Source organism: Bradysia coprophila, unplaced genomic scaffold (genome assembly GCF_014529535.1).
Source record: "Bradysia coprophila strain Holo2 unplaced genomic scaffold, BU_Bcop_v1 contig_24, whole genome shotgun sequence".
In the NCBI taxonomy this organism is placed as follows: domain Eukaryota; kingdom Metazoa; phylum Arthropoda; class Insecta; order Diptera; family Sciaridae; genus Bradysia; species Bradysia coprophila.
The window spans coordinates 1,886,601-1,913,005 of NW_023503501.1; the positions used below are offsets into that span (position 1 = coordinate 1,886,601).

Here is a 26,405-nt window from a genome sequence, read left to right on the forward strand (position 1 = left end):
GAGTCTTTCAATACCACGTTACATCCGCCGTACCAAATACTCGAAACTTTCAACTACTCGTATTTGAGTTATTTGTACACCGATACATTTCACAAATATTCCAAATGATATCAATAAAATTCAATAAGCGTTTCAGGGACGTAAGCAGCTAGAAAGTTTTTCAAGAGCCAGATTCAAATATTGTTTCTAGATGCAATAAGATACCATTTAGTATTTATATAGATGCTGTTGGCACCTGGGTGCATAGTTCTGTACACCACATCAAAAGTCTTTTCTGACAGCAGATACGCGAGCGCCGCGTCCATCGTTTTTTCGTTGACGTCCTCTGCAACATATCAAAAATTCTTTTTCTGAAAACGAAATTTGTTACTTCTGACTCGCACGCATACATAAGAGTGTACTTATATGACAGTTGTATGGAAGCCTCTCAACGAGGTCGATAACGTCATGTTTTTAAAATGCAATTTTTTGTGGAGCCCGAGATTGACCTAGATTTCAAATTTCAAGAAAATCTATAGGAACTTTTAGGAGTTGCTGGTTGCTGGATCATCGGTAATAGTATTGGAGGATTGGATTCAATTTTATTTTATTTATTCCTCCTATTGGAGGTCCGATGTCTTCTCGAAATAAGAATCTTATCGGGAGTGACTTTAATAGAGATCTTATTCGTTTGAACGGTTTATTCGAAGTGGAATCCAATCCTCCAATAGGTTATGGGCCCAGGACAGTAATAAGCTTGTGAATATTGAATTTTTCATCGGACGATTCGAATCGAAGAGAATCGAAAAATTACATTTTACGAAATTGAATGGAGCTAACTATCAGACATGGAAGTTTAAAATGCAAATGCTTCTCATCGATAAAGAAGTCTGGGAAACAATATCCGAAGACCGACCAGATCAACCAAATGCAGAATGTTTGAAAAAGGATGGAAAAGCTCGTGCACAAATTGGCCTTTTGGTCGACGACAATCAGTTATGTCACATCCGAAAAGCACAAACTGCTGCAGACGCATGGAATGCACTGAAAGCTCACCACGGAAAATCGACGCTAACGAATAAAATCTTTCTTTCGAAACGATGCAGATGCCTACGAACGGTGACATGGAAGAACAAGTCTGCACTATCAATTGTCATGATAAGAACTTTATTGCAAGTGAAATCCAATCCTCCAATAAATAGATCATTGTCAAATAGTAGTTTCCTATCATATTCTCTCAAATGAAGTAGTAAGTCTTAATAACGTGACCTAGAAACCTAGTACATAATCATGCTAGTAATTATGCCTTTACACTATTCGATTCTTTAGATGACTATTGTTTTAGCGAATTACCACAAAATAATAATATAAATTTGGAATCTAGATAAATATCCTTCCACCCGTAGATACGGGCCTGCATTTTTCATATCAATTCATAAACAAGTATTGCATTCTATTGTAGTGTGTCACATCAGTTATGTTTTGTGTATTGTGTGGTGTGTACCAATTGCCCTGATTCGAAATATATTTTTTCCACAAGCTACAAGTGTAGTCTGAAACTTTTGTTTCGAAATACCATTAATTACGTGCAAGCACATTCCATGTGCTAATTAAGGGGTTTTCGAACAACTGTAATTATCAAGTGCCCCACACTGAACACTTAGTAGACAGATAATAGTTATTTATGCATCCGAGTGATAAATGCTTGTTTAAGCACTAGATGTGAAGATTGTCACTTAAGGCCGTAGGTCGAGTGTGACAATGCACATCGTGTGCCTAAAAAATTATTTATCATCGAGTTGTATACCACGTTTTTCGCAAAAAAGACAATTTTTAGAAAGGTACCAATTTGGGAAGAGTGGAGAAATCTATGCCAGGGTTTAATAATAATTATATTATGCGATACCCCTCTTAGACTCTGCTGAGAAAAGGCAATAGATTTGCGACCATGATACTGTGATTTTGAGACTTTCATATTCACCAGAATATCGTCCAGAAAACGATAATATCGCTTTTTGGACGATAATATCGTACTGGATGAAAATAACAGCTGGACGATATTTTCGTTGTTATCGTTTTCTTTATGATTTTATCGTTGTTTATCGTCGGTAAACAGTAGAGAGTTTGCGCAAATGACGTATAAATCCGAATTTATAAGTTATTAGTCACGTGGTTATAAGTCATAAGGTTTAAGTCGACTACTTATAAAGTAAATGTTATAAGTTCATAAATTTATAAGTCAAAAGTTTATTGAAATTTCCAGAGATGATGACCTGGTGAATGGTGATGGTGGAACAAAGTAACAAATCTTTAGGAACCAATATAAAGTCGATTCAAGAATGCCAAAAATCCATAAATTAACCCACATCAACCTGAAACATGTATCAAACTGATGTTCCTCAGCTGAGAAGAGTGAGAAAAGTTAAAGAACGGTGGAGAAGTAAAATGTTATCGTCATTCTTCGTGATTTGGGGTAAAGTAGTCTCGCACACCACACAAATTCATGGTATGCGAGACTCACCTCTAAGTGGTGAATCTCGCACAATCTTGACTTTTCGTTTAATGTCGTAAAAGGAAGCATACTATGATTCGCATGTGCGAGATTCCCCGACACCAAAAGACTTGCTGAAGAAATTTCTTTCTGGCTAACCATTCTAAGAAGCTACATGTTAGGATCATAATTTTTCTATTATATTGCAGAGATGTGTTGCATGAACTCATCTGCTGATTAGCCCTACTCACGTTAAAAAAAATTGGTTCAGATCTTTCGGAGGAATGTCGATTTCGTTTCTTTATCGAATCCTAAACAATTCTCTAGAACATCAAAATTGACAAAAAATTGTTTCCGAGTCGCGCAACGCATTTGAAATTTACATGAAAACGCATAGAAACGCATGGTAACGCAGAGAAACGCATGCATTTTCGATTGCGTTGCGCGACTTGGAAACAATTTTTTGTCAATTATGATGTTCTAGAGAATTGTTTAGGATTCGATAAAGAAACGAAATCGACATTCCTCCGAAGGATCTGAACCAATTTTTTTTAACGTGAGTAGGGCTACTGCTGATGTCAAATCAGGAGGAATACCGAAAACATTTTACTTCGCCTATGCTCCTCAAGATCTTCAGGATTTTTCAGGTTTCTGTGGATAAACTAAATTCCTAGTTCAAGACACATGACTACAGTATTTTTATGGATTTTTGGGATTCTTGAATCGCCTTTACATGTTCCTAAAGATTTGTTACTTCACATGGTCCACCAGGTCACCATCTCTAGAACTTTCGGCTTGTAAACGTTTAACCTATAAACTTATGAACTTACAACCTTTATTTTATAAGTAGTCGACTTATAACTTATGACTTATAACTTATAAATTCTGATTAATATGTTGATTTAAAGCCTATTTGTCATTTGCGGAAACTCTCTAATAACCCAGGAAGAAATTATCATCCAACAGTTATTTTACGTTAGTTAGAAAAGAACAAGTGTGTGAAAAATTTAAATGTTAATTAAATTTGCCAAGTCTTAAGTTTTTCTAAAGAAAAATAATAATTAATGAGTGACGCAATCTCATGATGAATGCTGATTTTCCGAAAAATTCTTAAAAGGAAAACAACTCTGATTCGGATAAAAAGTTTCATTTTTCAAAGAATTCTTCAAATGAAAATAACTTGGATGGAAACATTTTTAATTTTTATTTGAAGGATGCTGTTCGCACATTGTGCGAATAGTCACATTATAATACTTCGGTTATGCGCACAATGTTCGAGTAGTCAGGAAGATTGTACGCAGATTGTACGAATAGCCAAAGTATTATTTGCACATTTTGTGGAGACTGCAGTTTTTCAAGGTCTCAATGGAGCGCCTAGATAGGATGTATTTTGACAAAGCAAGGATAAACTCACTTGGAACACACCAAACTTCTCCCCTTTACACTGTTTGTAAATAAACAAATCAGATTCTACCCTTAGATAGTTTTTTTGAAGGATGAATTAAGTGGGATCAAATAGTGACAGCTGGAACCGACAGAAATTCACGACGAATATTTCGAGAACATACTTCGGTGAATTTTTGGACGCTGTGAGCGGAATTTCTTTGCGAGGAGACATTAGGAAGGCTTGGCGAGATTGGTACTCTTCTCAGTGGGGTGTCACTGCCAGGACTCTTAGTTGCTTTGCCTCACTCGCCAGCTTTAGCTCTCCGGCTGGTTCATGGTCTAAAAGTTTACTCACTGATGTGGCTGGGTCCTATTTTGCTTCTATATGAGTAAAATGATCCGGACTATTCATAGAGCTTAGGCTTTCGGGCTATAGAGTGGACAAGGTCGACGGATGGATTGGTGGTGTTATGTCGCTGAGAGATGCTAGTTTTTCCCGGCTTTTATTTTGATTCCTCGCAAAGACAACGTACACTCGATGAGGGTACATCTCTCTGTATTAATATTCGAGGAATGTATTCCATGTTGTGCAAAACTCTTTGCAAAGGGACGATATGGTCGCCGTGTCGGGTCGTTGTGCTATTCAGTGGTGTGCCATCGTCTGGACACGCTGTCATTTCGCTTTTTGCACCGAAGGTCCTCGTCTCAAAGGTGGCTCGTCCGTCAGTCTAATTTAGATGTAAGGGCTTTTGGGCTAAATAGTGGTAAAGTTTGGCGGTTGACCTTTTGGTGGCGCGCTGCTGAGTGACGCTTCTGTCTGGCTCGGCTTTCATATTGGCCCACTGCAGAGAAAATTTACGTCCGAACGGGCTAGTCTTATAAAATATGAGACTGGACCAGGTCAATATCGAGCGGAATGTAAATCACAGGCTTTATCAATCCCAATGACAAGGACTGTGATTCGGGCGACAATGTTGCCTTACTCGCTGTCATTAGTGTAAGGTCTAAGGGGTGAGACACAGCTGTCCTCCCAGTGGCTTTCTAGAATTTACAGTCTAATGAAACGAGGTTGACGCCAGTCACTCTTTGCTTTCTGCCCTAAGGATTAGCTATCATTTTGGTACCTAATCATAGGGATCAGTTTGCTCGCCTGGAGTGATTCGTGTAGAGCGTAAGGCAATAGGTTGAGAAGGAGATGAGGTCCTGAAAAGGGCTTCAAGATTTTCATGATGACAGGGTAGCACAAAGGATCCCATGATCTGTGTGCATTGATCAGAAATGATCACCCTAACTGATTAAATCTAAGTGGGATCAAACGAAACTCCTGGTTACACCGTTTGTACATGGATGAATTTAGAAAAAAAAAACAGATTTCTCCTTTAGGTAGTTTTAGAAATATGAATTCAGTTGGAACACTCCTTCCTTATACAGTTTGTAGAAGGATTAACTAACTCCTTCTTTACACAGAATGGTTAAGACCTGAATTAACCGCATATCTGAAAATCAGTAAAAGTTCTCGGTAAATCAGGTCATATTTCAGATATATTGAAGTGTGAGTGTCTTTTATCGTTTCCACATTTCCGCGCAAAAAAAATATTTTTCTTCACAGTAAATCAATCAATCAATTCGACGAACATTTGACAGTGAAGACTATTCAAATTATGGTTTTAATACGAGATTCTTGCCACTGCCTAATAATGACAACAAAAAAATAGTTCATCAAACTCATAAAATTTGACGACTTATATACAATTCAACTACGATTGGCGAGAATAAATTCAATAAACTTGACTCTTAATGGCCATAGCTGTGCTTCTCACTTTCGATACATCGAATTCCGGATGCGTCTTGACTATGTCTTCGTACCTTCGATAAAAAAATATAATTTCAATCAAAAACTTGCTTTAACATCGAAAGAGTCGTAAAAAATACCGGATTTCTGCGTTAGTTACAAAGCCACATCTCTCCGCATTTCTGTTTGAATAATCCGATGAAAACATACTGTGCGTTACTTTTATACCGAACTCTTGACAAACCAATTTTCTGGGGAGGTCAGGCATTTTTTTAAATTAAATTTGTTTAGTAACTGTTATGAGTCGACGAATTCAGCATACCTGGTCTTCAGAAATTCGTCACCAATTGCTCGACCACGATACCGTTTATCTACGGAAAGTCCATGCGAAGCTAAATACTCCTCAACACCGTAGTGATCGTAGACATTGAAATGTTCATACAACAAATTAGCGATGCTAAAAACCATTTTAGTTATTCTACTTCGACTCTGTAAATGAATTTATAAATTTCAGTATCGGCTTAGTGACGACCATGATGTTCAGTTTCATTTACAAGGTTCAGAAAGACGTCGTCGAATTTATCTTTTCTGCTACAGACAAAAATGAAATGCATTCCAACGATATCATCTGAACCAGCTTTGAAGCACACCAGTGGAAGCTTTTGATCTACGATCGCTTGCCATGCCAATTTGAAATCATTGTAATATTCCAACTTGTCTTCTAACTCAGCTGTTGAATGTGGAAAAGAAAAACATTTGTTCGAATAAAATCCGTCTCTGGTTTGTCGACAAGTGCCTCTCACTGAATTGCTGGATAATCGGCTGATCTTGTACGTAACCCTCAAACATATGTTGAAAAGCGTCTTCTGCTCGAGATTGTGGCAAGTCCTGGATTCTGTATTCTACCAATTCGTCACTGTCGACATCACGAGCTTTAAATGTGTGCCAAATTTTTGGATATTCCACAGAAGTTGGACGAATCCAACTGAATTTAATTTTATCGTTCGTCATTGTAATCACACACAACAAATAACACACGTATGGACGTCGCAGTAACGACTTAAGACATCACAGCACAGCTGCTATATTACTCGGTTCGGTTCGGTTTCACACACGAGACATTAAAATTTTGGTTTTTGTAAATACTTTGACATCGAAATATTAACTTTTCGTGATGTCAAATTGAATGACTTTGTTTAACGCACTTCAAGCAAAAGTAATCATAGTCGAACAGCTGCAAGATTAAGTGCTATTTTGAAATGGCTTTTACAGTGTATTACAGTTGTGTGACACACTGTCAACTTTCAGTACCTTATTTAGAGTTCCACTCATGCTTGAAGTGAATCGCTTTGTTGCACTATTGTGTTAACTTATGGTAAAGTTACAAAAAGTCAAGAAATGTTGTTTTACCCACACAGTGTGTCACCGAATTCGGTTTGGCGAGCGGAAATCTCACACCGTTTCGAAACATGTATCGCAAATAGCTATTACACAATTCAGTGAGCGAATTCGATGTTTACGCCGCATGTGTCCAATGTGACTTGAACCAGTCCTACTTCATCCAAAAATGAGAGCGAAAAGAATATATCGCACCAACATTGAATGAGAAAAAAAGTTTTTCGCACCCAAAATACATTTAACCGTCAAGTGGAATGTGGTGCAATGCAAGGTTCTGAAAGAACAGGTTAAGACACCCACGAGGGCGGCTGACACACAAATTTTGACAAATAGATGCTATTTATTGAACATACTCATTACAGATTGTTTGAAATGTCAACTTGAAGAAAAAAAATAGTTTTTATCAGGTTGACATTTCAAACAATCTGTATTGAGTATGTTCAATAAATAGCATCTATCTGTCAAAATTTGTGTGTCACCACCTTCGTGATCAACTCAGATGTGTCTTAACCTGTTCTTTCAGAACCTTGGTGCAATGAAAGTCTAGAACGTATGGTCGATCGGCGAATTCGTCTTAAACGCACTCACATTTTATGTGAAAATAATATGAAAATGAGTGCGTTTAAGTACGAAAATCAAATTTTTATGTCCTCCGGGCGGACGACCATACCTGTTTTACACTTTCATTGGTGTGATAGGTTTTACATTGTTTTTCAATGAAAATTTTGATTATTTATGTCTGATCTCTGATTTGCATAAAACGTTATATGATTATACGAATCGCACACATCGCACATGATATAATGACAATTTCGGCTTCGCCTCGACTTGACAATCTTGTGCGATAAAATACCTTCATACGATTCTGGCTTCATAAATAACTATTACTCTTGAACAAACATTTCATTCTTCATGAATTTACTTTGTTTAACCAACTGTAATGTTTTTTGCTGCAGCATGGATGTGCGGATGGTGCGGAATCGTAATAATGTAAATGTAACACATAAACAATTGATTTGGCTTTGTTTAAATTACATGCAAATCACTGATGTTGTTTTATTATAAAGAAGAACATATTTGAATAAATTGATATCACATTTGGTGTGATAAAAAAGTATTTCACCGAATGATCGTTTTTTAAATACATTTGCGGTATTCGATTTGGTTTCTTTTTTGCTGGGACTGGGTTTTTTCTGCTGGGAGAGAAAACGTACTAAAACGTTAAAAGCTGTCAAAAGAGGTGACAAAAGGATAAGCTAAATTTACAGAAATCACACATTTTTAGTTCGTTATCTTTTTCATAATTCAGTTGACTTACTTTGAAATATTGAAAAGACATTCAAAAGACTGTCAGCAGTCTGTACGTTTTTTAGAACACATATTTACTAACACATAAACAATTACAAAGAGGAATCGGAGCCATGTTAAAATGCAGCCGATCGTTGTTCTCATTTGATGTGAATGAAGCCGATCGTTGTTCAAATTTAATAAGAGTTTTGTGAGTTTTCAATTCTATTTTAAAAATAGAAAAAGTAGTTTTTTCTATTAAGTATGTTGTTGAACAATTACTTTCTTATAATGAAGTAATTTATCAAAATAAATTCCGACTGAATGATCTTTACGATTGATATGCTTTGTTAGCAATCACTGTCGCCACATTTCACTGCAGTGGTGTAATTGAAAGATAATCAAAGTTTGCGACGTATATAGGAGTATCGCTACGAAAATCAGACATTGAAGCAAGTTTCTGAAGGAACAGGTTAGGACACCCACGAAATAGTTTTTATAAAGTTAACATTTCAAACAATCTGCAATGAGTGTGTTCAATAAAAAGCATCTATTTGTCAAAATTTATGTGTTACCGCCTTCGTGATCAATTCAGAAGTGTCTTAACCTGTTCTATAAGAACCTAGCTATGAAGCGCGTACCATGTTCTATGTACCTAACCGTGTAAGATTTCTGGCGAAGTATGGATGCTATTAATAAAATCGAAATCTGACGAGATCGGAAGTAAGGCTTAACGACCATCTCCATATAATAATTATTTGCATCGGTCTATCGACTCTGTTGGTTCTTGTGGTCTAGCACCTGAGACTGGTGTACATAACCTTAGGGATTGTCCACTTTACACCAATCTCAGATGATGATCTATCGAGGGATTCGTTTGAAATAGAACGTACCGAAATCGGATGCATCTCCCAGTGGACTTTTTATATGTGCCTCTAGGGTGTCTCTAGATACATGGAATGTATGGTCGTGTGAGGTGTCATTAGAAAGGTAACTGCATGTAGTTAAACGTGCTTACTGCAGTTATTACAAGCAGTTGAAAAAATACATAAAAATTTGACATAACCGTCAGAAGTACGCCGATATAGTCAAATTTTTACTCTTTTTTTCAACTGCGCGTACAATTATGAAAATTTACGAATTATCACATTTTTGTTTTATATGGGATCTGAAATTACTAGTCCCACAGATTCTGACAGATGTTATATTGAATGCAATTTTTGATATTTTTTTTTCAGTCGAAATTTTTGTCGCACATGTATAACGACCAGTTTACTGGGATAAAAACCAAAAAACCATTCAATATCAAGACTGTCAAATTTGTGGATCTAGAAATTATGTAGAATCTGTTGAAAACGAAAATGTGATAATTCGTTAATTTTGTACGTGGAAAACCGTCAAAATGTTGATTCTTATATTACGTTAGACTTCTTTAGGAGTATTAGTAGAATCCGCAACGTACCCACAGGTCGTTTATCGCCTACAAATATTGTTTGCATTTACAATTACCTCTTAATAAATTAAATTTGAAGAGTATGAACCAAAATAACCGAAGGCATTCTTCGTAAAATTATAAATTTATTTTTCATAGCCTTTTTTCAATTACACCACGATGCTTATTTCGTCTCTATTCAGTGCATGTTTTTTTTGACGAAACTGTAGAATAACTTTTCTAATTACCACAAGAATGTCCCCAGGCAGCCGTTGGTTGTATACATGGGTAGGACGGAGGAAATGGTGTTCTTCTCATCTCGCTTAGATGTAGAAAAATATGAATATTTGCAACGTTAATAAATACATTACAAGTCATATGATGAATCCCTGTAGTAATAATGGAAACTCAACAATGTAATTGCTGAACTTGAGTTAAAATTGACTTTGTTTACGGGAGCGCAACATCGCTATTTAACAATTGGGAATAATATATTCATTGAAAATAAGAATTAAATCTTACGTCTCTTACCGAAAAGTTTCTCAAGCTTTTGTAGGCGTACGAACAACATTTTTAGTCCATTCGAACTTTTGCATGAGAGTGAAAATCATTCTGGTTTCTTGACAAAATTGATGCAGGCCTTGAATATGTTACCCCATCTCAACACTATATCCTTTTGTGAGTAAAAGGATGTGTACATTGAGAGAGAGAAACAAAAAGGCAAAATTTCGACACAACAATTGTATTTATGTCGGTTTGCCCTACAGATGAAACAATAGACATGCAATGACAACGGCTCTCCGTGTTTGAATTATAGGCAGGTTGGTATTTAGCGATTGTAATGTAGGTGACACTACTTTCTATGTTACAAAAATTTGAATATCGGACATATGTTCAATTTTCTTCCGCTACGCGCCGCACTCTTCGTCGCAAATCATTAATATCCCGATAATCTTACACACAATCATTTTGCGGCAAGTTTAAGTTTTACAATGTCACGACAGACGTATATCGCTAACACATTCACGTCCTTCTAAAATTTTCTTTTTGGCAGCGTTCCATTTCCCGCTAATTTAATCGGTCTGTTGGCGATTTTCACGATCAACAGATGTCACTGCTTTCTACGTATGATTTGTACTTCCTGGCCATTTAAACAGCGACGTATAGCGTCAAAATTGACAAAAATTCCTTTGTTCTAATGTCAATTTTGACACCATTTTGACAGTTAGTGTTATCGTTTCACTATTGGCGATTTGCAGCAAAGAGTGCGACGCGTAGCTGAAAGATACCTTTTTACATAGAATGTGGCGACAATTGGTTGTTGTGATCAAAATTTGAACATACTTGTGTCCGATATTCAAATTATTCAACATAGAAAATGAACTGAAGCGGCACACCATTTCTTACAGATCACCAACAGATTCGTCAATGGTGAAGGAGATATGGATAAGATGTCCGATACACTGGGTTGGGGTGTTTATATATGGCAGGCTCACTAATTTCCGACACAAATTTCACAATAACATCGACATTCGACGATCCACAATACCTCCCAAACCTTCAGACTAACTTACGATATTGTGCGAAACTAAATACCAACAAAAATCTCTTCGAGAAAAGTGTGACGCAGTCTTTGAAGTACAATTTCTAAAATAAATGATATCGCTAGAGTTGACGCTTTCAGCTTCGTTACGCAAAAATTAAATTTTACACCCAATTTTAGTTCAAACAAGCTGGCTTAGTTTTTCTCATCATCTGCCAAATAATTTTTACCAAAAAAAAATTGACTGGAAACAACCAAAATTTTACCAAAAAAATCAGCGTCACATGTGGTAGATAAATTTTCTTGCTGGTCTGTTCCTGAACATTTGCCACTTTGTGACGCAGATTTTTTTGGTAAAATTTTGGTTGTTTCCAGTCAAATTTTTTTGAATTATTTTTTTGTTCGAATCGTGTTACGAATACCTTTCATTTGATGGGTCGCACGCCTCTGTAGGTTTCAATACAGCTAAGCTACAGCCGAAAACGCGTTCCCGACCCTCGAAAACCACACTCAGAAACCACTTCGAGGCCAATAAAACAAAATTCTGGTTTTTCCTGGGGTAATGGCGTATCACATATTCATTTTTATGCCCACCCTGAGACTCCTGCAAAATTTCATGGAGATTGGCTGACTGGTTTCCGAAATCGACCGTCGATAGATAGATAGATAGAAACATACAGAGTAAGTTGGTGTATTTTGTATGAAAAGTGACCAATTTCAAAACGATGTATCTCCGGCAATTTTAAACCTACATAGTCGAGTGATAGCTCGTTTTGCTCGTATTTGAATATGATAGAATATGATAGAATATGTTTTGTGGTGATATAAACCAAAGGGTAGAAACTGAAATGTTCGGCTATATATAGTTGCCGCGTCTCAAAAAATTTTCTTCGTTCTTTTTTTGGAAGTTAGACTGCGTCAAGTCCTCCGCTATCGCTCCGGACATGATCTCGACCGCTGAAATCGTTTTGCTGATGAATTAACCATTCGGAAATTGGAATATATTTGAAATGCAAAAAGTGTATCGCGTCTCAAACATTACTTTTACTCGGATTTCATGATTTCTTTTGAATATAATCAGAAAACGTCTGAATGCGTTGAAAATAGTTCTTATATCGAAAATGTATACAACCCCCTAACGGCAATCATTTTGCTTTGCTAGCTGCATAAATACAAATAAAATTGCAGTATAGCTGTGAACATAGGGGATATGATATTTTCGAACGATTCTCACAAAAAAAACGACGTTTCCTGTTCACAATTTTCTCGATTCAACATCAAAAAGTTATTATTGTTCGATCATCTGTACAGCAATAAATGGAAATTTATGCATTTTTCATCCATTGAATATCGAATTAAGGTACTGAATATATTTAATACACAATAATAGAGTGGAATCCGAACGGAGGAGCGTACACTGTATACTATCGATTGAAACGGAAAAAGAACAAAATCAAAGAACATGAACCAAATCAAATATTAATGTAACACACAATCAAACAAACAAGAACAGAAAATGTACTCAAGAAAATAACTTTTGATTATTATTCAATAAATGTTTATGTTTACCGACATATGGATGGATTTTATGTGGCATCACATCCAACATTATAAACGAATGAAAAAGAATCCATTTTACCGAAATCAATTCAAGACGAGCTTGGTGGAACTGTTTAAATTGTTAATTAGTTGGGCTTAAAGAAACCACTTGATTGTTTGACGTTATGGCATGAGTCTCTGTTAGGGCAAAATTACGACAGAACTTTTGCGTGTCAAAACTGTAAGCGTCACCCCCACCGATAGCAGTTCTCTTGTAAGTAGATAACGAGACTTGCGTCACACTTCCACTGTAAGTGGTTTTTGGGCGATCGACAATAACGAAACTATTGGTTGTGTGTAATATGTTGAACGATCTTCTGAATCAGTTCAGTTTAATACTCTGATTTCATTTCGATTATGTTTCGATAGACTTTTTCGTGTGCAAATTTGTATAGTGTGCGTTCGAGCACTGTAACTGCTACAGTGTAGCAAGTACCACTGTCGCCATGAACTGCTGAGATATTGTATTTTGGAATTGCATATTAAAGCAAAACGTCGAAAGGCGTATTTAGTTATCTCTCACAACGAAACAGTGGTCAAACATCCTATCATTAACACATTATGTCTGAGGCAAATCGCATTTTCGTATTTTCAGATATGTAACTCAAATTGCCTACGTTAGTTAGTTGATTAATTAATTAGTCAGTCGATTAGTTTCTATGAAAAAGGACGATTTCGAATATGCGATAATGCATCACCCTCAGCGATATCAGTTATTTTATAAGTAGACACAACGACTTGCGTCACTTTCACCCGTTAGGGTTTTTTTGACTGATAGGTTGATTTCCGATTTCAACTCACATAGAAAGGTCCTGTGATCATCGGACATTTTGAAACTAATATCGGAAGTGGATACCATCAGGGACTTCAGTTTTCATTTTTCTATCATATATCACGCACCGCTTGTTTAATATTCGCGCTGTTCAGTCACGTAAAATTTTCCTAATTTATTTGCCTTTCGGGAATGCTAGCAATTTAATGAACCTTTTAAAGACTGCTGTTCGCTACGAATAACAAAATTCGAGTCACAAGGTGCAAATATAAACCGTATTAAATGAATGTATTATGTGCTTAAAGGTCATCTCTCCGGAGACGATGGGGACAAAAATGAGCAATTAGGTAAAATGTTACCTTCATCATAGAGTTTTAGTTTGCAAATTGTGTGGGATGCACAGTGGTAGTGTAATGGATTGTCTCTCATGTTCGATGTCATTAATGCTTTTTTTTTGGAAGATCTCTTGTATGTTGCAAAATATTCTTACTTGTACCTGAATTTCAAAAGAACAACTTCAATCTCGATGACACTCATAACAAAGATTATATGCTTTCTACCACGGCAGCGTAAAATATTTCACATTGATAAATACCCACACTGTACGTTGCCGTATTTCCACCGTCTCAAGAGGAAGGAATGCTCGCTCAAAAAAACTTTGTTCTGTTGACACTGAAAATGCTAAGAAATTGGAGTAACTTAGTGACTTTAGTATCATATTCTAACTCACAAACGACTTTAATCGTTTGTGACCGAATTCAATAGTCGACTAGAGAGAAATTTAAGCTCAAATAATGTAATTGAATGAGCTCAATTGGTTAGAGCATCAGCCCGGCAAGTTGAAGGTTGTAAGTTCGTGTCTCACATCATACATTTTTATTTCACATCCAATTGGATTCTAGTATTTTTAAAGCTGAAAATTAAAAGAATTCGTCGCGGAATATAGCGTTGAATGTTTGTAAAACTCTAGTACATTTTGAAAATGTCATTTTCTCATAAAATTACTAATGTCAGCGCTCTAACTTCACTGCCACGTCATTCACCAGAAAGTAGAGCGCTAAGCATGAATACTGAAAAAAGTTGCCGCACCCTAAAAGTAGTTTTAATAGTTTTTACGTAAAATATGTGGTCATAAGATGAAATCATGCCCGCACTATAAAAAAGTTTTCTCTTTTTTAGACGGTTGAGCATATTTACAGCAATTTTTTAACTTCTCTCCCTTGGCTCCAATGGTACCCAAACTAGGATATCTGGAATCTAGGAATACACGAGTTCAACGACCTATCACACGTTACTGCAGCTTCAAGTTGCACATATTGAACTAGGAAATATTGATGTTTGTATGAAAATAAGCAAGATCTCGAAATAATGCCCCATATGTAAGAATAGAATTTACAAAAGTTGGAAAAAAACCATATCTTTGGAGCTCTCCAAAGTCTTCAAATATATGCCATATAAAATCTAATTTGCATGTGTGTGCTCTAATTAAGTATAAACTTACACTAGATTGGCTTTTAAATTTTGGGATGACAGGTGATTACTCTGGAACTTCCTAACCTCCATTGGATTTTTCGATGGATTCGGGTTATTTTCGATATGAGTGCGATGTTCAAAGGTTAGTTCCAAAATTTTGAGATGACACATGATTCCTCTGGAACTTCCTAACCTCCATTGGATTTTTTGATGGATTTGGGTTGTTTTCGGCATAAGCGGCATGTTCCAATGTTGGTTCCTAAATTTTGGGATGACAGCTGATTCCACTGGCACTACCTAACTTCCATCGGATTTTTTGATGGATTTGGTTAATTTCGACATGAGTGAGGTGTTCCAAGGTTGGTTCCTAAATTTTGGAATGACAGATGATTCCTCTGGCACTACCTAACTTCCATCGGATTTTTTGATGGATTTGGGTTATTTTCGGCATAAGTGACATGTTCCAATGATGGTTCCTAAATTTTGGGATGACAGCTGATTTCGCTGGCACTTCCTACCTTCCATCGTTTTTTTTTTTGATGGATTTGGGGTATTTTTGATATAAGTGAGGTGTTCGAAGGTTGGTTTCCAGATTTTGGGATTCAGACTGATTTCTCTAGAATTTTTTTAATTTCCATAAGGTTTTTTGATGTTGTCGAAATGACATACTTACAAAAGTCAAAAACCCTTAAAGGGTCAATGTGACGCAAGTCCTTACTTACAAAATAACTGATATCGATGAGGGTGACGCATTGTGCGCCGTACGCAAAAGTTTTATCAACAAAAAATTGACCCAAAAAATTTAAGAAAGAAAATTTTAGAAAAATAAATTTGCGTCACAAGTGGTAGATGTTCAGGAATCTATTGTTAGGAAAATGGATAAAAAGTGTACTGAAAGAAATTAAACGAAAGAAAACCAAATCATCTGCCACTTGTGACGCAAATTTCTTTTTGTAAAATTTTCTTTCACAAACTTTTTGGGTTTTTTGTTGATAAAACATTTGCGTACGACGCACAATGCGTCACCCTCAGCGATATCAGTTATTTTGTAAGTAAGATAAAGGACTTGCGTCACATTAACCCTTTAAGGGGTTTTTGACTGATACGAACTGCTTGCTAGTATGTGTTTGACCTCTCAATTAAGTGGGCAAATTGAACTATCAAAAGCGTGATGTTGGGGACACATTTTATCGTACAAAATATCCGTCTAGATATAATTTGTCTAAGGTCGCGCCTATACATGCACACCAACAAAGGTTTCCTAAAGACCTTCCAACATTGCTGCAATTTGTAATAGAATGTAAACCCATCCCATGCTTTTGAAGATGGTTGCTAAAATATCTTAGTGAAGTTAATTAAGGGGGAATGTCTAATCCCCTTACCATTTCGGTTTTGATTGTTTAAAATGAGCTTATCTCTCTGGTGATAATGGGAGCGGGTTACCGAAACGTTTTGCAGATGTAATGAAAGCAAAATACAAATCGCTTTAAATAATCCTCTTAGCATCGTTTTTAGTGAAACATATGTTTCAATAGTAGATTTCATTGAACATGACTATTCACTAATAGTTAAGACTCAGACCTGAACCTGATTTGACGTATTTTTGACCAGATCTCATTTTGACCTGGACCTGAAAATCTGAAACTTGATTTGACCTGAATTTATACTGGCTTACTTTAGGAAATTCTGCACTATCATCATGCCCTTCAAATACAGATTCTTTGGTGGTCAGTTTTCACATGCTAACTCTGCTATGCCCTTTCAAATTAGCGTATATAAGACGTTTTCCATAACAGTATAAATCCATCACTGCAAATCTGCAAATCACTACATGGTTATGATGGCACAAAGATTGATTGATATGAGAACTAGAAATTAAAATACTTTAAAGTAAACGAGTAACGAACGAATGTTATACCGTCCTATTCTCTTATTATGTAGTGCGCCATAATGTTCTGCAATTCCACGCATTATATAAATTTAATGACTCTCCTCAAAATGAAAGAGTTTTTGCATAATGAATTAAAAAATAATAATTTTCCATTAATAAAACCACTAAACCCCTATTACAGTGCCATGTTCCTACGGCAGATAAATCTCAAAGTATCATAAAAAATTCAAAAGAAATACCTATAACAAGGCAATGCGATACTTAGAGACCATATGTATCTGATACCTTCAGTAGATATGATGCTATTGCTTGCACATAAAACATTTTTATTAGAAAAATTGACTCAATCATACTTTGAGAAGCACACGAAACGTTTTGTGAGGATTAGGGTCATTGGAAAGGGGATAGAATGGGCTCGGCATATTTTAACTAGGTCGCTACTTTGTTAATCTATACAAATCAATCGGATATGGTCACCCATAGCATGGTACACTAACGGAAGTGAACCTGCTATTCACCCAGGATACATCCGAGACATAAAAAGAAGGAAATAATTTATTCATGTGATGTGAAATTCTTGTACGCAGGTGTACTGTGTTGTGTGTGTATACGTACATAAATGTGACTTGTACTTTATTATTACCCAAGGTACTTCGACTTTTTATTGTGAAACAAAAACAGGAAAAAATTGTTATACTAAAAGAAACAATGGGCGATGTTTTCTATAATTTATCATAAACATCCATTTTGATAGGTATACACATAAAGCGATACGCCTTCGGGATGGTGTACTTAACTTAATGATTGTTTTCTGCCACACATTTTATTATGCTAAAGCTATACTTACTTTACCGAACATTTGCTTTTGTTTTCATTAAAATTTTAACGGAAAATACGCCTTATATGTTGCTGCTTTGGCATGCACATTCCATAAAGATGGTTGTTTGTAACCTGCTCATCGCGTAACGACGCGACGCATTCGTTTTTATTTTATTATATTTTTTTTTAAGAACGTAGGGATTTCGTATGTATTTAATGAAGACGTTCTTTGAAACTCAGTTTTGTAATTTTCAATATTTTGATCTCACTGTTACTTTCATAGGGAAATTGAATTGTTTTTTTAAATTTTCAATGTTATTGCTCGAGTCAATCTTTTCATTTTGTATAACCCGAAGAGAAAATCCAGAAGTTGTGAGCGTTGAGTAAAGGAATAGACAGTTTACTCACTAAGCCTCGGGAAATGAATGATTGATGAAAACTGTCATAAAATGGGTTAGAAATAAAAATCACTGTTCCTCAGTAAACACACTATATACCATATTCAGAACCATCCTGTAACTTTTATTTCATTTGAAACACCCTATATTCATAGAGAGTTCTCAAGGCAACAATAATGCAGAACAAAAAATATTATTCCCTTGACTAAAATTCATGGGTCTTACGGATGATAAACACTCTAAAATGTTTGTCACACAATGTTCACTATGATTGAAAATACATGAATGTATGACCAAAAACCTTAAATACAGAAAATGTTTGTCACACTTTGATGATTCCTTGATAACACGATAACTCGATTCATTGTCAATGGATTTCCAAAAACTTTTTTTTATTCGACGGGGAATTTAATTCCTGAGGTTAAGTTAGAAGATGGGTTGTAATGAACGGGTGATCTCTGAGATATTCCTAAAAGAATTTTTGTCTTGTCGCTTGATAACACGATAACTTGAGCAATCTTCAACGGATTTCCAAAAACTATTTTTTGTTCGACGGGGAATTAAATTCCTGAAGTAAAGTTCGAAGATGGGCTATAACGCACGGGTGATCTCTGAGGAATTCCCAAAAGAATTGTTGTCTTGTCGCTTGATAACACGACAACTTGAGTAATTCTTAACGGATTTCCAAAAAACTTTTTTTATTCGACGGGGAATTAAGTTCGAATATGGGCTGCAACGAACGAGTGATCTTACAGATATTCCCAAAAAAGTCACTTGATAACACAATAACTTAAGTAATCCGCAACGGATTTAAAAAAAAAAAACCTATGTAATAGTCATAGAGGTAGACTACCTAGAGGAATTATGCCCCGAAATTCACTGAAAAATTATATCACACACAACCACTAACACGAAAACGTCAACTTTGCTTTATTTTGACATTATGGGTCTCTTTACTTTTGACATTAAGAGTCCCATAATAGGTAACGTCAGATTTTTCGTCCATAAATGCCGAACCATAACGCTAACCCTAAATCCTGACAATAAAGGCAAATGTCAAACGATAAAGGCAAATGCAAAAATAATTAAATTTCGACTAGACGGATTCTGATCAAACAAAATGCCAGTGTGTAGCGCGTGATCTCAGGACTCCGGAAAACTAATTAGTTTTTGAATCGGACTTCTATATGCCGAGCGATAAGACTTTAAAATCATGACGAGATCAATGTGTAAAATTTTAACTTTTTCAAAGTCTTATCTCTCAGGAGATGTTGGTCCGATTGGAAAACTAATGGCTTTGTCGGAATCCTGAGATCATGCACTACACAGTGGCATTTTGTTTGATCAGAATCCATCGAGTCGAAATTTAATTATTTTTGTATTTGCCTTTATTGTTTGACATTTGCCTTTATGGTCAGGATTTAGGGTTAGCGTTATGGTTCGGCATTTATGGACGAAAAATCTGACGTTACCTAATAGTCTCCTTATCATACGGAGTAATTTTCGACTTCCCAAAATTTTTTTATTCGATAAGTACTGAAATAACTCGGGTTAAGTTCGTTAATGGAAAATACTGGAATAATAATCTGTGATTTATTCCAAAAAAAAACTTTTATATGTGATTTCTTGCTGTCTATGCTAGAAAAAAATGAATGAGTGTGAATTTTGCAGCCAGAGCGAAGCGAGGGCCGTAATCACACGAGTTGCATATGCACACCTTATTCATAAGTAAATGGGGCCGATTTCCAGTAGTTTTATTTGCTAAAAAAGTCTCAGAATCTAGAAAATTTCAACGAGTGTGAGCTTTACAAACAGAGCGAAGCAAGGATTTCCATAAAAAAAATTTAATCGACGAGGACTGAAATTCCTAAGGCTTAGGATCGTTGATGGAAAGTATTTGAGCAATAATCTAGACGTTATTTCGAAAAGATTTTTAGCCCCGTACGAAGTACAAAGGGGCTTATAGGATTACGATGCCGTGTGTAATTGATGGAATTCGAAGCAGACGGTAAGGGCAAAGTGTTTGCCTATGTTCATAGATGACGCATCAGCAATAAAAATTTTGTCTGTCCGTCTGTCCGTCTGTCCTTCTGTCCGTCTGTCCGTCTGTCCATCTGTCCGTCTGTCCGTCTGTCCGTCACGTCAATATCTTGAGTAAATCGAATCCGATTTCAAATTTTTTTTTCCACTGAAAGATAGTCGAAATAGTGAGGCTAAGTTCGAAGATGGACATATTCGGGTCGGCCCTTCGTGAGTTAGGGCCACCTAAGTGATTTAAGGTCTTTTGGTGATATTTATGGCAAAATAAACGATGGAAATGTAAATGACACGGCAAATGATAGGTATTGTCAATACCAATCCAGGAAAAAAGTTTTTTTAAATCGGGTGAGTGGACCGTGAGTTAGGGCCTTAGAAGTGAAATGCTACTAGGGCCCTATGTGTATTTTACATAGAACTCGAGTAAATTTCATTCGTTTTTCGTAATTTTTGTTTGATTTGGAAGATAATCGAAGGCCGAATAGAATGTTGTTGAAAAAAAAATTAAATTTGGGTCCTTGGCCTAAGGCCGCTACTAGGGCCCTATGTGTATTTTACATACAACTCGCGTAAATTTCATCCGTCTTTCGTAATTTTTGTTTCATTTGGAAGGTAATCAAAGGCCGAATAGAATGTTGTTGAAAAAAAATTAAATTTGGGTCCTCGGACTAAGGCCGGTACTAGGGCCCTATGTGTATTTTACATACAACTCGCGTAAATTTCATCCATTTGTCGTAATTTTTGTTTAATTTAGAAGGTCATCGAAGGCCGAATAGAATGTAGTTGAAAAAAAAAAAAAATTTGGGTCCTCTGACTAAGGCCGGTACTAGGGCCCTATGTGTATTTGTACTCAATAAATTAAAATTTTAGGGCTATTTGAAATTTTTGTTTCATTTGAAAGGAACGTCGTACGGGGCTTCGTAATTGCGCTATGCGCAATTTCTAAGATGTACACATTCCATAATAATCATGTCCGAAGCGATAGCGGAGGACTTGACGCAGTCTAACTTCCAAAAAAAGAACGAAGAAATTTTTTTGAGACGCGGCAACTATATATAGGCGAGAATTTAAGTTTCTTTCCTTTGGCCTGTATCACCACAAATCCTATTCTATCTTATTCGCGCTTCAAATACGAGCAAAACGAGCTATCACTCGACTATGTAACTTTAAAATTGCCGGAGATACATCGTTTTGAAGTTGGTCATTTTCATACAAAATACACCAAATTGACTTTTCCCAAACAATCAAAATCTTTCAACTTACTCTGATGTTTCTATCTATCTGTCTATCTATCTATCGACGGTCGATCTCGGAAACTAGTCAGCCAATCTCCATGAAATTTTGCAGGAACCTCAGGGTGGGCATAAAAATGAAAATGTGATACGCCATTACCCCAGGAAAAACCAGAATTTTGTTTTATTGGCTTCGAAGTGGTTTCTGAGTGTGGTTTTCGAGGGTCGGGAACGCGTTTTCGGCTGTAGCTTAGCTGTATTGAAACCTACAGACGCGTGCGACCCATCAAATGAAAGGTATTCGTAACACGATTCGAACAAAAAAATAATTTAAAAAATCGGGGCAGATTCGTTTGAGCTAGAGTGATTAGAGTGACCAAATTTTGAGCTACTCGAGCGTAGGATGAAAGGACTAATATTTTTTTGGGTTATGAGAGATAGATAATTACTTTCTTCAGCAAAGTCTCAGAGTTTTACGAATACAACAGAATATGTGAAAAATGTCGAAAGTTGGAAATGGGTGGGTTAATTATGTTTTTAGAGGTATTTCTTGAATGGTGACAGATAGAGAGTTACTTTCTTCGGCAAAGTCTCAGAGTTTTACGAGTAGAACAGAGGGGCATATGTGAAAAATGTCGAAAGTTGGAAATGGGTGGGTCAATTGGGGTTTTGGAGATATTTCTTGAATGGTGGCAGATAGAGAATTACTTTCGTCAAATTTTCGATTTTCGTCAAATTTTCTGAATTTCGTCAGATTTTCGATTTTCGTCAAATTTTCGAATTTCGTCAAATTTCGTCATATTTTCGAATTTCGTTAAATTTTCAAATTTCGTCAAATTTTCGAATTTCGTCAAATTTTCGAATTTCGTCAAATTTTCAAATTTCGTCAAATTTTCGAATTTCGTTAAATTTTCAAATTTCGTCAAATTTTCGAATTTCGTCAAATTTTCAAATTTCGTCAAATTTTCGAATTTCGTCAAATTTTCGAATTTCGCATGTGGCAGATAAATTTTCTTGCTGGTCTGTTCCTGAACATCTGCCACTTTGCGACGCAGATTTTTTTGGTAAAATTTTGAATGTTTACAGTCTAATTTTTTTTTTGTAAAAATTATTTGGCAGATGATGAGAAAACCTAAGCCAGCTTGTTTGAACTAATTGGGTGTAAAATTTAATTTTTGCGTAACGAAGCTGAAAGCGTCAACTCTAGCGATATCATTCATTTTAGAAATTGTATTTCAAAGACTGCGTCACACTTTTCTCGAAGAGATTTTTGTTGGTTTTACTTTAACTACATTAAACGGCGCAATAGGCTTACGGTCAAAGTAGGGTGACAGACGCACTAGGGTTACGTACGCAATAGATATACGGGTTTGTACGGGGCTCAGTCGCAGCAAACGCTCCGACTGTTCTGATGGCTCGTTTTGAGTGATTCTGTGGTAGTTGTTTATATACAAAGACATTGAACGAGTGTGTGCCACACGAGTTTCATTTTTGTTCAAGCAAGAAAATATTTTCACCACCGTTTATAGCAGACAATATCACTTAAGATCGTTTGAAAATGTAAGGCATAGCTCGCCTTGTTTTCTAAAACTTTGTTTTGAATAAAATAAAAGGAATGCGCAATTTAAAAGAAAATAAATAGCGCGCCGATTCTCATGAATTTGAGAATTCTTATCTTGACAGTAGTCACCTTAAAAGTTACGAATCGTATGGATATTCGCATTAAGGTGACAACTGGAATTCTTAAATTCACGAGAATCGACGCCCAGGTGCAGATTTTCGTATTTTCGTAGCTTTAAAGAATTCGTAACTTCACAGTTCTTGTAGGATTTTATACACGCAACTGTCAAGTTACGAATATTTGGAGTTACGATCGCATGAGAATCGATGTCGCAAAAATTAATTGAGAAAATCAGTCAGTCAAGGGACCTGACCCACCCATAAGGTGGGGCCTAGTTTCTACCTGAAAAAAAAACAGCGAAAATATTGGTGATTAACAATATTTTCTGACTTTGACCGTATTTTTTGCCCACCCTGTGAAATCTAAGAATCTTAAAAAAAATCCTAGATGTAGCAAATTCAATTCTCTGTCGATTTCATTATTAATATTTGCTCTAATTTGGTTTGAAGTGGACTGCCCTCCAAACTTCCCCCCCCCCACCTTTTTTTCTCGAAAACTGTCAGGATTTCAGCCTGGCACCTGAAATTTTCGTAATCTGGGTAACAAGGACTTTTCAAAGCACCCAAGACATCCCCTGCACCTTTCATGGACACGGGATGTTCCATGGCTGCTGCATTATAAGTAACTATTGATTTATTTTTCAATTAGGCAGTACAACATCATCTTCTTATTTAATTTGTTTCAATATACTTGTGTAGACTATGAAAAGAAATCTATGCAAAGCTCATCGTTCTCGATACCGGAAGACCAGCAGTTTCTGAAGTACTTTTGATGTTTAGAATATTTCCTTCTGATTTACATAAATGCGTCCCATTTTCTTGTCATAAAACTTCACAGACTATCGTTAGCAAGTCTATATTTTCCATCTCAATAGCATTGAATGCAACTTAAATTCTGAAATGGTACAGCAATGTTTCAAGTGTCGTTATTATAGAACCTTATTGATATGTTCATGTACGTCAACATATTTCAATTTAAGTGATACGACAAACATTTTTCCGCTATTGCATTTGCATTCACCTTCAATAAGATCGCCCGACAAATGCAATAGAAACGAGAAAATTGTTCAATTCGAATTTACCTTGCGTAAAATTTGTTCTGCGAATTTGTTTTCCGAATTGGAATGTGCAATAGCAATATGTTGAAAGCAGGAGCAACTATACAATTCTGTCTTTTAGGAACATATGCTCTGCTCACTGGCTATGAAATGTATTTATTATGGTGTTTTGACGCCATACAATCCAAAAAGCATAGTGGAACTTATCTCTTTCGTAATATATAATATTGCATGAAAACCGCATTTATATCTTATTAAGTATTTACCTGCGATGAGAGTCATGTTACGGTTAGCTTTTTCGAATCTACTTAAGAGTTTTTAATCTGTGTCCAACGGATTTATGTGTCCTGGTAAATTTATTAGTTCTACTATTTTGAATGAGTTTTAAAACCGAGCGAGATTAACATTGTAACAGAGATTAATGTCTGCCGCCGAAAATCAAAAATCTTTTCAGATAAACAGCAGATAATGTCACATTATCCATTGCAATCCACACACTGTTATTGGCGTTGTTAGTATGCCTATTAACGAAAAGACATGTTGGTAAGACTGATTTTAAACTAGTTTCATGTCAAAGTTGTATGAGACGATGTAGCGCCTACAGCACTATAGCAAAACGCTACACCATCGTTTCATACAATTTTGACGTGCAACTAGTTCAAGATCAGTGTTACCAACAACAATATTCAACTTTTGTCGCATAAATGTCACTCCTTTATATATCATATATTATGTATCTAAGGGAGAAATATTACTTGGGTGAGTGTGTCCCTAGCCCAACGGCATCTAGGTATCCATTTTCCGGCATAATGTTCTCCTCAACAAAGCAAGACAAGTTTCCGCAGTATGACATAACGTCCGATTGATCAAGATTCTGAAAGAACAGGTTAAGACATTTCTGAGTTGATCACGAAGGTGGTGAAATTCAAATTTTGACATGTTTTGTTAAACACATTCATTACAGTATGTGTGAAATGTCAACTTGAAAAAAAATCTTCAAGTTTTCTTTTCGTATCTTTACCTCTTTTACCTGTTCTTTCAAAACCTTGCGATTTATCTCCCTAGGAAAACATTGCGTTGAGTAAAAATGATTGTTCATGTTCACCAAAGAGGGTTCTAGGAAATTTTTAAAATTTAATTTTAAGAGCGAAAGTTTACGAAAGTAACTGTTCCTGTTCCTCACTATGATACACACAGTAGGTGAAGACATAATTTTTCATCTTCGCGTGGCGTGAATAACCGTTTTTATATACGAAAAAAATACATCAATTGACGCCGTAAGTGCGGTCGAAATGCAAAATGGAAAGTGTGTCTAACATAGCGTCATTTTCATACGAGGAAGCGTTGAAATGTATTTTTCAGTTCACTTTTTCATCGAATCGTTCACTTAAAATTCAAATTTCTCAAAACCAAAACAAAGTGACAGCTGCAAAGAGAGAAAAATAGTTAATTTTATGCGCGCGTTTTATTTTCCCTTATTTTCTCTCCTCAATAGACCATGAAAAAATTGTGTTTTCTTGACGACTTGTCGAATGACATTTCTCGTGAGAAAAGTGCACCACTTTCTCTCACGTGGGATGAAAATACAACTTTTCGCTTCGTGGAGAAATAGGAAATTCCAACTCGAGCTAAATAGCTCTTGTTGGAACTTCCTACTTTCTCCCTTCGGTAAACAAATATAACTATTGTTCAACTAGGGAAGAAAAGTTGGAAACTATGAGAGCGTAGCGAGAACCCCAAGTCACCCGAGAAAATGCAATTTCAACTTTTCTTTCTGTTGTGTTTAACATTTTTCACAATAAAGACCTTTGAAGTTTCAGTGGAGGGTAGAAAATGACCTTTTTTTGGAATGCGTTGTGAAAAATCTAATATATGATGCCGGTACATACCGATATAACATGGTGTCTATTCAAGTTTGAAGACTATATTTTGGTGTTAGCTTTGATTTCAAATAAAGTAACTTGATTTAAGGTTTCACCGAATCCACCATATTCACCTTTTATTGTCGATACATGATAAAACAGAAAATTGCTCCGTTTATATCATATCGCGAGAAACCAAAATATTTTCCGAACAGAAAATTCAAATTGTATGATTTGTGTGTGCGGCTTTTTATCTGTTTGCTTGGAAGGAAGGAT

At 36.0% G+C, this 26,405-nt stretch overlaps 1 protein-coding gene and 2 long non-coding RNA genes across 3 annotated transcripts; 2 read left to right on the forward strand and 1 right to left on the reverse strand.

Moving 5' to 3' along the window:
- Nucleotides 1-4,730: 4,730 nt before the first annotated feature.
- LOC119077800 lies at nt 4,731-25,832 on the forward strand. Its single transcript, XR_005087875.1, has 3 exons — nt 4,731-5,161; nt 13,341-13,347; nt 25,817-25,832. It is a non-coding gene; the product is annotated as an uncharacterized LOC119077800 (long non-coding RNA).
- On the reverse strand, nt 5,510-6,800 carry LOC119077796. The gene is made up of 5 exons (XM_037185107.1): nt 6,452-6,800; nt 6,203-6,378; nt 5,971-6,137; nt 5,789-5,899; nt 5,510-5,722 (listed from the first exon to the last, which is right to left on the reverse strand). The coding sequence occupies exons 1-5, from the start codon at nt 6,657-6,659 to the stop codon at nt 5,635-5,637; spliced, it is 750 nt and encodes a 249-aa protein (XP_037041002.1). The 5' UTR covers nt 6,660-6,800; the 3' UTR covers nt 5,510-5,634.
- LOC119077802 lies at nt 15,284-23,573 on the forward strand. The gene is made up of 3 exons (XR_005087877.1): nt 15,284-15,298; nt 21,495-21,497; nt 23,486-23,573. It is a non-coding gene; the product is annotated as an uncharacterized LOC119077802 (long non-coding RNA).
- Nucleotides 25,833-26,405: the final 573 nt, after the last annotated feature.

Coding starts and splice junctions, on each gene's coding strand:
- LOC119077796 (XM_037185107.1), bottom strand. CDS start 6,659: ATGACGAACGATAAAATTAAATTCAGTTGGATTCGTCCAACTTCTGTG. Junction 6,138..6,202: donor ACGACGTCTTTCTGAACCTT/GTAAATGAAACT, acceptor ATTCATTTACAG/AGTCGAAGTAGAATAACTAA. Junction 5,723..5,788: donor GTAACTAACGCAGAAATCCG/GTATTTTTTACG, acceptor TTTTTATCGAAG/GTACGAAGACATAGTCAAGA.